Source organism: Lagopus leucura, unplaced genomic scaffold (genome assembly GCF_019238085.1).
Source record: "Lagopus leucura isolate 7727_CA_CO unplaced genomic scaffold, USGS_WTPT01 Super-Scaffold_100157, whole genome shotgun sequence".
NCBI classification, from domain to species: domain Eukaryota; kingdom Metazoa; phylum Chordata; class Aves; order Galliformes; family Phasianidae; genus Lagopus; species Lagopus leucura.
The window spans coordinates 37128355-37145521 of NW_024962334.1; the positions used below are offsets into that span (position 1 = coordinate 37128355).

Below are 17167 nucleotides of genomic sequence, written 5' to 3' on the forward strand. Positions count from 1 at the left end.
TTTTTGGATTTGTATATAATTTTCATTTGTTCAAACATGCACTTCCTAGTTTTGGCAGGAAATGGAAGTACCAAAATACCACAAGTATTTCTGTCCTTATGGGAACCAAAAGGATCAGAAAATCCTATTCTATTCTTGTTTTCTATTCTTTTTGCTCAGTCAAAGAGTGTGGGGTCATATCTGAATTCGAATTTTCCCTAGGGAAAGTTTCCTAAATCAACCAAAAAACAGTTGCAAAGTATTTATAATGTTGTTCTGTAGGGAGGAATCTGTGTGATACAAAGAAGTTACATTCCAAAAAGTAATACTGATTATCACTGGGAACATGAATTTATATGTATAGATACTGAAACAGGCTTTAGATCCCGGGGTTTTTACCTTGTAGTGTTTTTAAACGTAGGTATATATGTCTGTTCCTTGGGCAACCTGCTGAGTACAAACTGCAAACAGTAGGCAAGAGAGGGGGACTGAAGAGTAGGAAGGGGAAAAAAAGAGTGGTGTGTATCTGAGGCATTTTGCATGAAGCTGTAGAGTAATTGCATGAAAAGTAATTACACTTTATTTAACTTCTCTGGAACAATATTCTGATAACACTGTACATTTGGGTTGTTGGGTTTTATTTCCTTTCTCATTTTGTTCACATTCCTACAGTCAGACCACAGCACAAATAGTGAAGATGTATTTCACGAACAAAAATAAAAAACACAGCATAGGCACAAGAAATTCCCTTGGTTCTAAAATCCTTCCCAAGACTTACCTGTTATCTTGCAGCCATACACTTCAAATCTCAGCGATACTCCATTTTCCCAAGACATAGGTCTAATTCGTACAAAACGTGTTAAAACTGGTTTGGCAAAAGGTCTGTAAACAACATCAGTGGGATTGCTATTCCCTTGAAAAACCTTTGTGTGGAAAGAAAAGGTTTATATTTGTTAGGTTTTCTTTTAAATGGTGTTTAGATTTCTGTATTTTATAGATACTAGAGACATAAGATCTAACCAGGGTTATTTCTGTGGGAGATGAGAGAAAAATCTTGCATGGGGAAGTATTTCATTAAACTCAGCATAATTTTTGCAGACAGCTAAGCTTTCCTTTGCGAGGAAAAAGATGTTTGGTGATACTAAAAAATAGCCATGTCCCATAGCACGCTGCAGAACACAGCAGGAGAGCTCAAGGCCGTCAGGAGAGCAGGAACTCACCTGAGCACTGCAAGGCCCTGCCCACTCCCTGCCTATGTTAACACCTTCCCAATGCCCAGGCCTCTGTGTGGGACTGGCAGACACTGGTCCTTGCCACCCAAGGATTGCCATGTCCTGGCCAAACGCCTCACTGCCCAATTAAGGCAATTTGATTACTCAAATGTTTGTAGAACGATGCCAAAAGATACAAAGCCTCATGCCCAAATTAAAGGTTTGGACTTCAATTAGACCATATAAAAATTCCCTATATGGAATTAAGCTAAAAACACTTTGTTTTGCTGTCCTTAGGTTTCAGAGTTTTTCAGAGTGTGTCATGCAAGCCTTGATCTGATGACCTTCTGGGCTTAACTCCTTTTTAACAAATGCTCAGTCTTTCTTTCTCCTTGCATTCTGAGATAGAAGTCTATTTAAAGTCTATATGGCGGGTTCTGAGATTTAGCCTCTGTGTGTCCCCTGAGGCTAACAGTCAAATCAGATAAACAATAAGACTTCCACAAGAAGAGAGAGGATTGTGCTGTTCTTTCATGTTGAGGATCCTGCAAACATGCTCCTTCCTAGCAGAGCTGAGATCTTGCAATGTTCCAGTCCAAAGAAAGTGATTCAGTTTCCTGCCTCTTTCTCACGTAGAGAGGACAAGCTTCCTGTTATTTTCCATAGATGCAGTCCCCTCTCTTTTTATAGGAGGTTTTCCCATTTCTTACATACAGTGTCTACTTTCCTGTTTGTTACTTGCAGTAACTGCACTAATTTGGAGCGGAGGCCAGCAGCACACAGCTGCCAGCTCACCAGGCTCAGTTATTTCTTAAATAATTTAATAAAGGGGTTTCATACACAGAAAAAGATTTTAAATGGATCTACATTTACTTTCAGCAGCTATTTTCTTTTTCTCTTGGAAGGACCTGTTGTAGTTCTCTCAAGGTTTGCATCTGATCAAGGAAATGGGTCTCTCAAGGCACCTAACTTGTGAGCGTGCAGTGCAACGCTGCCATGAGGCCTCCTTAGAATGCTGGCGGCTGCCTGCTTTTGTCATTCCTTCAGCCGCTGAGTCTCCTTCATTGGTTTGGACAAAGCTTTTAGAGGGAGACCAGTGTACAGGTTTTTTTCCTTGTCCTGATCAACAGCAAAATAAGGTCATTTTAGAAATGTGACCTTTCAAGAAACCTGTTTTTTTTTTTTTTTTTTTAATAAAGCCTTTGAAAAAGTAAGTGATTTAAGAACGAATGAAGGACAGCACGTACAACAGAAACTTGTGTAAAATACACTCTTGGAGAATTTACAGATTGAAACTGGTAATGAAAATCAGGCATGGTCTGACTCTGAAAGAGGCATTTGTTCAGGTTACTGGAACCAGAGCCAGAAAACCCTGTGCCTTGTACCCACTGTAGTGTTGGCTCCTCTTGTGACTTTGGGCAAGTCAGTTATTGTACCTTTTTACATCATTACACAGTGCCTACATTGAGGCATTTGACCTTCTAAAATTCCTTCTCATCTGTAAAACCAGGATAATACCTGTTCAGGAGGCTTTCAAGATTCTTGCTCTTTGTTTCTTTACAAAGTATTTCAAAGAAGAAAGATAAATGTGCTAAACACTGCTACCATTTTGATTAGATAAAAGCAGCAGACTTGGCGTAACACAGATGAATAAGGGACAAACCAGTAACCAAATATTTAGAGTTAGATACGGTTACGCTGGTAGAGCATAATTTTACACAGCCAATCTGAGTCCTTACAGAAGGGTCACAAAAAAAGCTGTTTTGAGGAGAGACAGCAGAAAGTCTTCTACGTTGCATCAGCCTCCAGCAGCCACTGGGGATGCTGCTCTCAGATGTATCCCAGGTGAGGTGGAATGCAAGTTACAGCCTCACTGAGAGCTGAGACAGAACTGACTTCTCCGTAATGAGCTTTATGTTCATGGTAGTGGATAATGAAGATTTTTCTTACAACTGTCTAAAGCTGGTTCATTGGGAGGTTACAGGGAGCAAATCTGCTGATAAATGGAAAGGTGATAAAAATCTATAAGGATGGAAAGATAAGCCTAATTATCTGCCTGCATGACCCCATCACTGAGATGCTTGAAAGTCTAACAAATTACTAATGGCTTGCTGGCACTCCTGCAAGATAGCAGGGCAAATGGTATCCTGGGCACCATCAAAAGAGGGGTGGCCAGAAGGGAAGGGAGGTGATCGTCCCCCTCCGCTCTGCTTTTGTGAGTCCCCATGTGGAGTTCTGTGTCCAGGTCTGGAGCCCACAGTACAAGAAAGACAGGGAACTGTTGGAAAGGGCCCTGGGCAGCCTGGTCTAGTATTAAATGGGGAGGTTGGTGGCCCTGCATGTGGAAGGGGGGTTGGAGATTCATGATCCTTGAGGTCCCTTCCAACCCTGGCCATTCTGTGACTATGCTGAGGCACCAAAGCAGCGCATATCCAGAGCTTCACCGTATATAAAGGACTGATACATTTTCTAAAAGATTCCCCATAATCTTTTTCTCAAGGTCACATCGGAAATTTCTGTCAATAGGGAAACAGCAGCATACTCTAGGGAAAAGATCCAAACCACTCCAGTTCTGGTGGCTACAATAAGCAAAGCAGAACCTCACACCCTTTCCAGCTGCTGCACACAAACGATTTCTGGGGCCGTTTGCTACCGAGAAAATTGCTGCCTTTTGGATTTGGGATACTGCTAACACTGATCATGCTGATTAAACCTGTGATACCTTATTCCTCTCTTTTTTTTTTCTTTTTTCCCCTTATTTAACAACTAAAAGTAACTAAGGAATTCAGCAGCCTATTTTTTTTGGCAAAAAAAAGGTAAAAGAGAAAGAACTTACAACAGGCTTGTTTCCTTCCTTCAGTGTAATCCAGTCCTCTCCATTGGAGCTGACATCTACACGGTATGTTTTCAGGTAATATTCTTTCTTTGTCTCCTTTGAGATAGCTCCTTGGGTCCCAATTCCAGAAACGAAGCGGAGAAGGCCCAGATCTACCTGTGGTAGTGAACAAACAGGAATGTGAGGACCATCAATGCATAAGTGACCCTTCCCATCCCTATGTTTCACAGAGGTAATAGGGGTTTGTATAAAGGAAACTGCAGTATATCATTGCTAATGACAGTACTAGTCTTCTTTATTGCTAACAGGGCCATCACAGGAGAAAGAAACATTTGCTTGATCAGCTACACACATGGCAGAGGATTTCCTTTATGGAGGAGGAATCAGAAACCCCATCACTGCAACCAGGCACCAGACTGTAGATAAGTTATTTGCAAAGCTCCTCAAGGACCAGTCTGGTGAACAATCTTACTTAATACTTTCATTAACTGTCTTGCATAGATGCAAATGAAATTTGCTGAGGACACAAAGCTACCAGGCATTGTCAATACAGAGGAGAGCCATGCAGTGAAAGCTGAATGACCCCGAGGACTGGATTATTAGAAATGGGATAAAATTTAATAGTACGATATCGAAGTCATGCACTTAGGGAATAATAAAAAGAATTCTGCTGAAGCCTACAAGCTCATCACTTGCAAACAGATGAGGAGAAAAGAATCCCATGGTACATTATTTAGTCACATGATAATTATGAATCACTGTGCAATTTTGTTGGGAGAAAGGCAAATGAGTTGCTAGCTTGTACACTATGAGGCATTTGCAGAAAAAAGAAGGAGGCATTAACACAAGTACAATAATTTTGCTCCAACTGACAAATGTAATGAACTTCAAGCTTTACAAAATAATGGCAATTTGAACTTGCTATAGAAATGAATGCTATTGTGTGCACACAAATGCTTGCTAGAGGCCATCTCTCTTCCTCAACCATTCTCTGTCTTTCCCTCATGATATTACAAGTGATTTATATTAACTTCCCCCTCAAACAAATATTTCTAATCCAGATCTATGTCATCGTTTGTAGTCACTGAAGCTGTATGAGTGTGGCTGGGAGGATGATGTGGGGTGCAGGAGCAACACTACTCAAGTCAGCTCTACTGGCAAGAGAAACCTATGTCTCAGAGCACAAGTCCAGATGCCAAATAGCTGAACCTAGGCATGAAACATTCACACTGTCTGGCTGATGACCACAGCTTTGAAACACTCCATTTCCTTACTGCTTTTCTTTAGCCATAAAAACAAACTTGATAAAATCAAATTCATCACTCTGCTTTCTCCACAGCTGGAACCTTCTCTTTGTTTCCTAAAGCAAACTATTTAAATTCAATACAAATTACACTGTTCACAAAATATTAATCAGAGCAATTAATTCACTTAAACTTGTTGACCAGGCTTTAGGAGCATAATAATAGGTTGATTAATCCTTCTCACATGAATGTCCAGAGAATGTCTCAGGCCTTCTCATTATTTCCAAAGTATGCAGGATGGGGCACATGCATCCCCTGTGTCCCACAGGCATCCTTTTTCCTGGATGTATGTCATATATCCAAAGGCGCTGGAGCAGTTAAATCAACATGCTCTGCATTCTCTCTCAAAAGGCTGAAGGAAGTGCTATTGAGGACAGACTGCCTGCTCTCTCAATGCCCATGTCATATGCAAGTCATTCTGAAGTCTTCCAACACAAGAATAGAAGCCTTGTGTGTGACAGATAGAACCAGCTTTCAGCACAAAGCTGCTGCCCCTGCCATGGTTTTTAAGGCTGATGAAGCCTATATGTAACATTTAAGCGTTGGTCTGTAGAGGTGAAATAGTGCAACGTTTTGTTATCTCGTGATTAAAAAAAAAATAAATCAATCTTAAAAAAAAAATAATCAGAGCACAGCCTTACAAAAACAATCAAGTGATTTAAAGTAACTGGAGAGTCTCAGATGTTAGATTGTTGCAATCTGAAAGTTAATGGGGGAATCTGGGCATCATTGCGCTGAGCAATCTCAGCTTAACTTCAAATGCTCTCCAAACTGTACTCTGCTGATTGTAAAGTGTGCTGCGCTGAGTTATGTCCAATACCACATTCACTTCCAGACTGAAGTGCACTTGAAAATCTGGAAGTCTGAGGGAGTGCAGAGCTAAGTTATTTAAATGATCTGCTTCTCTTACAATTTGAAACAGCTCTTCAGTTTTGAAATGATTAGGGTCCCAAGCCTGTACCATTCCAACTGATTTGAAATGATTCTAGTAGGGGCTTTTTAATATACAGTAAGTACTTCATTGTGAATAAAGTCAAGCAATGGCCTATTACAAGAATTCTAGATATTCAAAGCTAAGTTAAAATTTAACACTGCGGACTGAGGGGAAGATTTGATTAGTTGATGTCTGAGCGAACAATTACAGCCAATGGTCTGTGATCACTCAGGCACCTCAGGCTTGTCCCATCACAGAACGTCAGGTGCCCACATTTTGCTAAGGCCCAAATGCTGATATTCAATACGCTCCTTTAACTCCTTAGGCATTGAAAATCCTGAAACTCATCCATCCCACTGCCCGGAGCAAAATCCTGTATACAGTAAGTTTTGACAGCTACTGTCAGACCTAATAGCTGACACAACTCTACAGGTAGGTAGAAATTATCCTGGTGAAAGTTAACAGTGAACTGAGAGAGGGAGACTTTGAGTAGGCCTCCAGTTCACTGCCTCCAGCTATGGAAGAAGCAACCTGATTGTTCTCCTTGCACCAGTAACTGTGACATGGAATACAGCTCTACAGAGGAATTGCTTCTCTCCAGGTGCCTGAAAATAGAATTGTAATACTGAACACCTCTCTGTGGTACCTCTGTGTTTGTAAATCAAACTCTACCTTTACCAATCCTCTCTAAGTAAGGTGATTGAAATAAATTATGTAGAAGAAAACCTGGAAATTGCATGAAACACCTTAAAAGAGCTGTCAAATTAATCTTTACTAGTCATTTCTTGATGTATTTTGTTCTCTTTCTATTTTTTCAGGGTTGAAGCTCAACCATTTTAACTGCTATTAACAACTGGAACCTCAAGGTACCAGAATGTAGAGGTTGTAAAACAGAGATCTTTTGTGCTATGTTACCTAGAGGAACCACTGCAGCAGCTCTAGTACAGACGTGTCACAAATGGGTAGGAGTTCCTATACTTTTTGGAGGTGTTTGCTCCACAAGTAATTAAATTTCCAATCAGCTCAGTGTGCCTTCTCAACAGAGTGTTAACATGACCAGAGGTAACCCATTTTTTTCATGTCCATTCTTCTCTAGTCACAATGTTAATATGAATCTTTAACAGCTAGCTTTCTGTTTTGGACTTCTTGTCCTTTATTTGTGTTTAGAACTTGTGTTTCATGTTAAAATGAACTGCAGAGATGGTGATGAATCACAGTACTTTTGAAGATGAACATCAAATGCATTTCCCTGCAATTATTTGACATTTAGCTTTCTGCACATATGATAAACAAACATCTGGAATTTATTTTACAGGATGCAAACAATTTTCTAAGTTACTGCATGCTGTATGGTCACGGTCTGAGATAGACAGTTGTCTCCAAGCCTGAAATCACGACGTTTCATTTCCACGAACAGAATTTTTGCTTTAACTAACTGCAGTATACTGACAGTCCGTTTTCGAAATCTTGCTCTCCTTCATTCAGATTAAAAAGCTTCTCTCTTCTGGAAAATGGTGCCTTAGGACCCTATCCAACAAACTGCTTTGATAATTGCCTGTGTTGCAATGTGACCGCCTCTATTGGTAAGTACAAGTCTGGGAGCAGACCTACCTACAAGAATGGGCCCCAAGAAATGAGGAATATCTCCAGTGTGTGTTTCTTCTCCAGAAGAAAAATGTTCGTGTAGAAAAGTCCCAGTTTTTCCTATTTCTAAAATCAATTTATTTCCTGTGAAATCATATTGCAAGACACTATTTCTGCATATGAATTACTTCCACAATATTTATACTGCAATATCTTTTAGCTTCCAGGAAAAATATTTTTAATGCTGTCTTACTGTCTTCAAAATATGTGGGTGGGTGACACACTTGTAAGACACAGATATGCAACGGGTGGCATGCACATTTGATTTTGAGACCATTTATGGAGAGAGAAAAAGAATAACATTTAGCTCTGCATAATATATCATGCAGCAAATCTTAGCAAAACTGCTGGTTAATGAACAACACACAAAACGCAAGGCACAAAATGAATATTGCTTCTCCCTGTCGTCATACATAACCATGTCATTGTTTGGAAGACTTTATTTTCAGAATGAAAATCTGCCTCCCTAAATAAAATACAGTTGCTGAGTGAGCTGTAGCAAGGGAGCAGTTTCACGAGCTTTTAACACTCCTACTGTAGGTCTGTTCAACAGCCTGAGAAAATAAAGGACAAAGCGCTGGAGTTTGATTAACAACAGGAAGCTTTTTGTTGTGGGCATCTCTTGTGGCTTGAAAAGCTGTATAATCCATCACTTGACACAACACACCAAAGTAAATATTTTTAGAGAACTGTGTCATTTCCCCAGATAGCATACAGTGCTCTGATTTATATTGACTGTTGTGATGCTTCACTGTTCTGTCAAATATTTTAATTAATCAAGAGCTAATCTTTTTCATTTGTTAAGCCCATATTTTTTATTAGATGTTGCTATTGTTTTGACCAATCACATGCTACCATGATGTACATACAGCTATCAATTAGTTGCTTTATTTATTGAGCTTTAAGTAAAAAAGATTACAATGCTAAGTAAAAATGGCACAAGCTCTAGTAGAAATTCTGAAAGGAGTTTCACTAATTTGGTTTGAGTGTTATTTCCAAAAGCCTTCATCCCTGAATTGAATTGTCATTGAAAGAGCACAACCCCTTGATTAATGACAGAGTGTAAATATTCATCCTGGGTTTAAGTGAAAGTAGTGAAGGCTTTTGTGCAAAATTCTCATTGGTACTTGTGTCAGCTCCACAAACAAAGCAAGATAAAAATATTGCAGTTGGTAGGGTCTCTCCTGAGTCACTGAAGTCTTTCTCATTGACTTTGACAGCAACATCCTGAAAGCCTGACAAGAGAAAGCAGCTAATCATGTGCTCGACTTCTAGCCTGTGCTAAACAACTGCCCTCAGTCAGCATGCTTTACTGAACTGATGCCTATGTGACTTGGCAAAAGTGGGAAGGTAGGAACAAGAAGATGAGCAAATATTCATGCCAAAGAAGAATGCTTGGCAGCAACAAGCAAATGAACTTTCTTTAGCATTTGAAATATTCCTTGCAATCTTTGCCCTCTGCCCAAATGCTTTTCTGAGCAGGAAAAACGTGAGTGTAAAGACTGTGTGCCTGAAGACAAAGAACTGATTCAGAGGAGGCTATCGCACTGAGATACTGATGCTGGGACTGCAGTACTGAGTACAGACTTTTTTTTTCAGAGGTAGATCAGCTAGTTTCTACAAGAGAAAAGTCAAAATCGTCCTGAAAAATATGACTAATAGACATAAATGACCCTCAGTCATCACTGTGGGGCTTCCTGGAAAAAGAAAAGATGCAGAAAGTATAAGAAAAATGAAATCCAGAAAGAAAGGGAAAAAAAAGACAAGAAAAAAATGAAAGAAAAGGCCTCTGTGTCTCTGACAGAGAAAAGATAATGCTTGTGTGGGCTGTGTTGCATCTGGATTCATGGCACATTCTCCCACTCTTATGTTAATTTTTTTTTGCATAAATCAGAAGCAACTAATTAAAAAAGAAATATTTAATTCTGACATGTTCTTTGAACTGGTGTTCCATCTGGTTCTGTTTGAATAGTAAAATCTGCTGTAGTTGTAAAAATTGGCAAGCAGCACTCTGGTAAAGAGAAACAAAAGAGACTCAGTACAGCAGGTTAATACACTAGCATTTCAACTTGAGACATTTCCAGAATTCAGCAAACCAAATCGCTCCAGTATGGAAACTATAAAGATCAAATGCGAAAGAGAAATACTGTGAGTAGGCTGGGAGAAGTGCTGCCACTGGTACACATTAGCTCGGTGTGATGTTTTCAGTGTGGGGCTTGGAAAGGGTCAGTTTAAGAGCAGGGGCAGTGCGCTGGTCCCCTGGAAGGGGCTGACTGTGTTGGCGGGTGGAGACCAAGTGCTCCTGCCACTCTTCATGGATTCCAAGCTGCACCTGACGTGGTCTTGTAGGGCTCTGATGTAACATGATCATTATTCAGAAGACTCAGAAAATACCTTCTTTTTAATTTATTTCCTACTTCAAAACTACTTAAAATCTGAACACCAAGTTACGATAACTAAGAGAGGAGAATGTAATAGTATTGGGATTTCTATAGACTCTGGGATACAAGTAATCAGTATCTTGTGCCATTCAAAACCTCTTTGTAGCAATGCAGAGAAAGGCTGATTAACTCCCAGTCTTTTAGAAAAGGATTGTTTTACGTCTTGCAGGAGCATATCTTGCTGTGAAATATTACTTCTTTAAAATGAAAACCTTTGCTTCAGCACTACATTAACTTGCAAATGGATAACCTAAGACATGTACAATGACTTGGTCAAAAAAAGAGGAATGTGAATGGCCCCTTTCTCCAGCTAAGATACTTAGGAACCCTTGCTGAGCCATAAATGAGTCAGGAACGTAATACTTTTAATTAACGTTTTCTGAATACTTATTTGCAATTTACATTTAATTTTAAACCTGAGTTTAATCCTCTGATCTGGAATGAAGACAACTATTTAGTGCAGTCTGAATGTAACCTTCCCCAGTTTGTGTTAGAGACTATAGAAAAGGGAAACTCAATAGCAATACTTGCAGAACCGCTCTTTTCTGAGGGAGGGACATAATTGTAGGACTTCTTTCTCTCCCAACTGTACCAAGCAGCTTATGCACAAATGGGAAATGAGTAATGCAAAGCTTTTCTACCAGACTTCCTCACATGTGAATAACCAGACTCTGGGTGGAAAACACTGAATTTTATCTATGTTTTCTTCTAGCATTTGTTTGCCAGCTACTATCCTGTTGTAATCAGAGGCAGAGGCAGCAAGGCTTGATCTGAAATGTATCTTGGCACTCTAAATGTAAGTACAATATTATACACGCATAAACACATAGGAACTGCCTCTACTTCTTCCTGTTTTGCAGCATACCTATGCTAATCATGTAGGAAGCTCATAAGTGAGGGTGTGATGTGCCATACGGAATTAAACCTCTGCTGTCTCAGACCAGAAAGATTTGACTGTGCAATCACAGATGCAGAGAAAGTGCCTCTGAAATCACTGGAATTTGCTACAAAGTTCGAGCTTTGAGTTTTCTATGTATACAGCAACAAAACGTGGAAAAAATGCCAGTGTCTACGATTTAATATTTTTTAAGCTTAATTTCACTGGGAATGGGAAAAGGTATATAACCTGTGTCACTTAGAAATATATGTATTTTCTTGTGATCAGTTTTCTCATCTGGGAAAATTGGTGCAGTCTCTTTAAATCAGTCAGCCATCCACGGGAGTCTGCATTCATTTATTCTCTGTTAAATGGAACTGTCAGTTTTGTTGCACCAAAATTCGATTTTCTATTTCATACACATTGTGTATGATGATTTTAATTTACTACTGGGTCACCAAACAAGTCACTGCTTTTTTTAAAATATGAGTTTTTGCTACTTTCTAGAGAAAATGCCAGGTAACTACAGTCAGATGATGTGCGGAAGGGACTGTAAATGCTCAGAGAAAAGGGACTGACATGCCAAGATCATCTTGTTTGGTTCGTTTCTCATAGCTTCAGCTGTTGATGAAGTCCTTCTGAGGCAGGGATCTGGAAGACCTGCTGGTGAGTGCAGTGCTTTTGCATTTGGAAGAGTACAGGGATAGCAGAAGGGATGCACAGGTTGGTGACCACTCGGACAAAATCACAGAAACATCTGAGTTGGAAGGAACCCTCCCACAATGGACAGGAGCACCTACACTAGGTAAGGTGCTCAGAGCCCTGTCCAGCCTGACCTTGAGTGTCTCCAGGGATGGGGCATCCACCACCCCTCTGGGCAACCTATGCCAGTGCCTCACCACCCTTACTGTAAAAAACTTCTTCCTAATATCCAATCTAAATCTCCCCTCTTTTAGTTTGAAACCATTTCCTCTTGTTCTGTCACAACAGATGTTGCTAAAGAGTGTCTCCCCTTTTTCCTTATAGACTCCCTCTAGTGCTTCCCCTGTAGTGCTAAAGCAAAGCACTAGAAGATTGCTTCCTTTCCATTTCTGCCCTTTTCTCAGCAAAGCCTGCTCAGACTTCTGGGATCTCATTTCCAGGGTTTCTTGGGCCAAGGAACGTGCCTGGTTTGTGTACTCCCACCCTGTCTCTCTAAAAGTTGCTCTATCTTTAGCCATGCAAAGGGCAAAGCCATTGATTTTTAGGTGCTGTGACTTTGTAAAATAAACACAGGATGTATTTTCTTAGTTAAGCATATCACTGAAAGGGGAAAAACCACTATGGACTGTTAATTTTTACAGCCTGATAACAGCATTTTAAAGTTGTTCTATGCTCTGTCAGCCCTCAACCCATAGTCTGAATTTAATAGGATTTGCAATGGAAGACCTGCTGCTTCCTTTGTTAAGGCTGAAAGCCACCTTAGTCTCCATTTCAATCATCTATAACCTAAATATGACCAGTTAAAATATGCCTAGGTTTTATAAGCAACACGACAAATTAATCTTATCAGCAGCTTCAAAGGATCAACACCAGAAATGAATTTGGCCCAAAGTGTTCAATGCAGGAGGCTGCAGAGGAGAGAAAGACCAGACTGCACAGGTATCACCAGCTGCTGGGAGCTGCGTGCAAACAGGGCTGCGGAAGAGCCAGGCACTCCTGAAAGCAAAGGAACCCAACTTTGGCTTAACAATTTCTTGACTGTCAGCTGTGCTTTCTCTGCTTATAGGCTTTGTTTATCAGACAGCTATGAAGTTCCAGTGATGTTTTTTTAAAGAATTTTTTAAAGCCTTGAACAAAAATGTTAAAGCTGAAGCAAAAGTGGAAGTATTTCTCCAATTATATATATGATATATAATATATATATATTATTTATATATATATTTATATATATATAATATATAATGATATTAATATATATATATATATATGTGTATATGTGTATATATACATATATATATATATGTATATATACATATACATATATATTTTTTTTTTTTGGTGAGAAGAAGATAAATTGCTTTCTGAAGGGAATCTATTTGCCACTTGGAAGAAATCTAATTTATCCTTCCACTATACCTATTTTTCTACTGCTGTGAAAATGCCACCTAATGGGCAGAACAGAATCAAACTGGGATACAGAAGCAGGATAACACAAGGGTAGGGGAGGCAAATGGCAGAAAATCCAGAGCGTGGATGCTGGGATGGGGAAGGACCCACAGGACTCATGAACTCTTCAGCCTCTTACTGCAGTGCAGGTGTGGGATGAGTGAATAAAACCACACAGTCGTCTCTGCAAAGCACTCAGCAGTGCACCTATCATCTCCAGCCCGAGGTCAGCCCTGTGAGAGCAGAGACCTTTAGCTCAGTAACAACTCTGCCTATTATAACATGCCTCAGCTGCGTGTTCCTACCCAAGACTGTGTTTTTAGCCACTACATTTAGTCATTTAACTTCTAGCCTTGAGCTCTGCTTTCCCTGCAGCCCGACACCTGCCTGGTCTTGTAGATTAATTTATTTCTGCTGGACTTGGAAAAAAAATCTCCTTTTGAGATACCTTCCCTCACCTCTGTGTAGAGCACGGGCTCAGAGGAACAGACATGTTGTGGTGTGGTATAGGTAAGGCTGCCTCAGCCCACACAAGCTCTGCAGACCCTCCAGGAGAGCTCCCCTGCCAAGCAGAATGGCACAAACAACTGATTTTTTGCCTTCATGGCAGTTAAAAATATCATCGAGCAATATCAAATGGTTTGAGTCAAGCTAAACACATGAGCATGATTGGGAAGAAAAAAGAAGAATCATTCTGTTTCTAATGTTTTCAAGCAGGTTTTATTTCTGTGAAAGAAAGTAGAAGAAAAAAGTGCTTTCATTAAAAAAAAAAAAAAAACCAAAAAACATTTAGTTTAAAAACATATTTAAAGGTTTTAATTTCTTTGCCTCCTGAAATGAACTATTTTGTGAAAGTGAGATAAATTTACAAGATCATTTTAGTAGCTGCTGATTCAGTGCTTTTGCTGGACTCATTTTTAATTTGCTACCTCAGCTCTAAAGGGCCATCTGTCTTGCAGCCATTGAGGGGATGTAGGGCTGGACTGGGAAGTGGATGCATAGGTAATTACGGAGTTATATACAAACTGCTCAGATCTCTGCATAATGGATCCCCTGAAAGAAGTGCAACTATTATAATGATTAGGCTGGTGGTGGAGACTCGGAGGGGCTCTGCTTCTGCTGCTCCACCATATGCTGCATGCAGGATTGCTCGAAGCCACGCAGGACTCCCCTCTGTACCTGGGCTGATGCAGAAACATGTCAGTGGGATGCAGCAAGGCTTTTCCTCTAAACAGCATTTTGCACCTGCACTTCTGGAACAAAAAGGCTGCCAGTGGTTGCACACAGCACTCTGAGCATACCTCCAGCCTCCCCAGAGTGATAAATCTATGGCTGGGAACTTTGTGGTACTAAAATAGCTCTTAAAATCTTTTGAATAACAATAAAAAACAACAACAACAAAAAACTTCACACTTTGCAGGGCCCTTTTAGTTCTCCCTCTCCCTCTTGCCTAATTTCAGTACTTGCCTTTGAGAAACTGTACCATTTATTCCCATGTCACAGTAAATAAAGGTACGAATGCATCCTGCTGGGTCAATTAACCCCGGTTCTGCACTGTGTCACAGTCTGTACTGGCTGTGATTTCCAGAAAGGAATATTCTTTTGTCATTCTTTGCCCATGTGCAAACACATGTTAAGACTATAAGATAACTGTAACACTCTTCCACATAAAGCTAACTCTGCTTTTTGTAATTGCTGAAGTACAGTTATGAACTGTAAAATGACATGAACCAAATACATGACTTGCATTCTGAAGTGGTAGGGAAGACAAAGGACTGGCAGGTTTTGTGCTTTCATGTCAGTGTGCTCCCTAATGATGGGCAAGCCCTGCCATGAAGCCTCTGAGCCTCAGCTCTCAGGCAGTCCTTCAAAGGCCAGAAGTGGGTTTCCCAGGTTTCCCATTATTCTATGCAGAAATATGATGTACTTCACTGCAATATCAAACTCCAAAAGAAGCAGAAATAATAGCAGTAGAAGCAAAGGCAGTGTTGATTTGCACTTCCTTGAGCTTTCACGTGAAATATTTAGATAAGCTCGCTCAGGAAAGTCAACCTGAGCAGCTGCCTGATGTAAGAATAAACCTGTTACTGAAACAAATGTGCTGTGCAGAAGCAATATAAATACTGACTGCATTTTTAAGTGAATACCTGATAAGGAGATAGGCTATGACACTGATGAAAGGTCGAGACACCAAATGATAAACTGTGATTATTTTCAGAAGTGCTGCAGGAATAAATCTATATTAATCTATATACCACTTTACATCAACAGTGCATGTTTCTGTGTTTCACTTACAAAGGAGCAAGTAATGAAGAAGGTAGGTTACTGCAAATTTAAAGGAATGAAGACAAATGTGGAAGAAAAATTCCACCTCAGAGGTCCCTCTCATTCTGGTGAAGCACTGTATACATGGAAGTGTTTTAAATCAATGGAAGTATATTTTCCTTGCATGGGAGAGTTTGTGTTAAATAAACAACTGATATTTCAATCAGTGGAGGCGAGGGGATCCCCCAGGTTGCTTTGTGAGGAGGCCCGTTCGTACTCCAGAGACCTCACTGCTGCAGGATGCAGAAGGATAGTTTTACACCGGGTCGGCTGCTGTTTTTAGGGCTGGCTGGGATGGAGGATGGCCCTGTGCAAGCCTGGGTGCCCGAGGCATGATGCTGGGAAGAGGTCTGAGTGGCAGGCAGGGATCTGGGCAAGCAGGCTGGGATTTGGGAGCCTTCTGGGCCAGACCTGCTCTCTGCAGGCCTCCAACCTGGCCATTTCACTGCCCCGCTGGAAAACCTAGTACACAGATTTGGACCGGATTAACCATTTCTGTCATGTTAGCCAGAATGCACAATATGGAATTCATCGTAGTGTATGGCCCTGTGTCAGCTGCAGAATGACAGATAATACCCAATCCAGAGTATAACGTCTATTTATGTTAACCCTCTGTTAACCTTTTGGAACAAATCTGAACTGGCAGAGTGTGTTTATACCAGATTAGTGCCTTTTGTCTTGTGGCTGCAAAGTTTGGATCTGGTTCTAGATTCTTAAAGCTGGATTTATGGTTTTGTTGAACTCCAGTCATAATACGAACTGAAGATGTTGTGCAAACACATCTTTGCTATCTGGGCAAGCTGGGGGTCAATGAGTGACAAATGATGCCACCCAGAAACTATCACTCAACTTGGTGGGAGCATAAAGATTCGTGCCATAAGCATTAGGAGAAAGATTTTGTCAGAAAGCACACAGATGCTGCAGTAAAAGTACCCAGAAGGTGTTGCTCCTTGTGGGTTTGAAAACCCACATCATTATGAGAATTGATGATAGCACAAGTTCCAGTGACCCTGTTAATAGGCAATCAGTTTCCCGTCAAAACCACACACACATGGGGCTCAAGTATCTGCCTGCAGCCCTGCCCATGTGGCCACTGCCACCACCCGTATGGCCTAGAAATGCAAAGGATTTCCATGCACAGCACCTATGGCTCCTGCTCCAGGGCTTCAAAGGTAAGATGCAGAAAGTTCCCTAATTGCAAAGATTTCACGTACTGCCTGTTCAGATGTGCGTAAACATAACTGCCATTCTTAAATGCAAACATTAAATCTACTCTGTAAAAGCACAATTACTGCTGCCATGGCAGAAATCAGTTGTCCCTTTTGAAGGAATGCCTTGAAAATGCAATCATAAAATCCCTGCACGTTATGGATTTCATTAACATTGTACTCCCCTAGGATTCCCAATTGCACAATAACAGCAGTTCTTTAAATTTTAAATACCACAGACAGGAACAGTTTCACTAAAA

At 40.4% G+C, this 17167-nt stretch overlaps 1 protein-coding gene across 2 annotated transcripts in view; it reads right to left on the reverse strand.

Moving 5' to 3' along the window:
- The window catches only part of NRP1 (neuropilin 1), a 109177-nt gene that overhangs the window by 28243 nt on the left and 63767 nt on the right, over positions 1 to 17167 (reverse strand). For both annotated transcript variants that reach the window (XM_042888156.1, XM_042888157.1), the window contains exons 7-8: positions 4027 to 4182; positions 758 to 902 (exon numbers count right to left, since the gene is read on the reverse strand). In XM_042888156.1, the coding sequence (XP_042744090.1) occupies positions 758 to 902; positions 4027 to 4182 (301 nt within the window). The remainder of the gene's footprint in view (positions 1 to 757; positions 903 to 4026; positions 4183 to 17167) is intronic.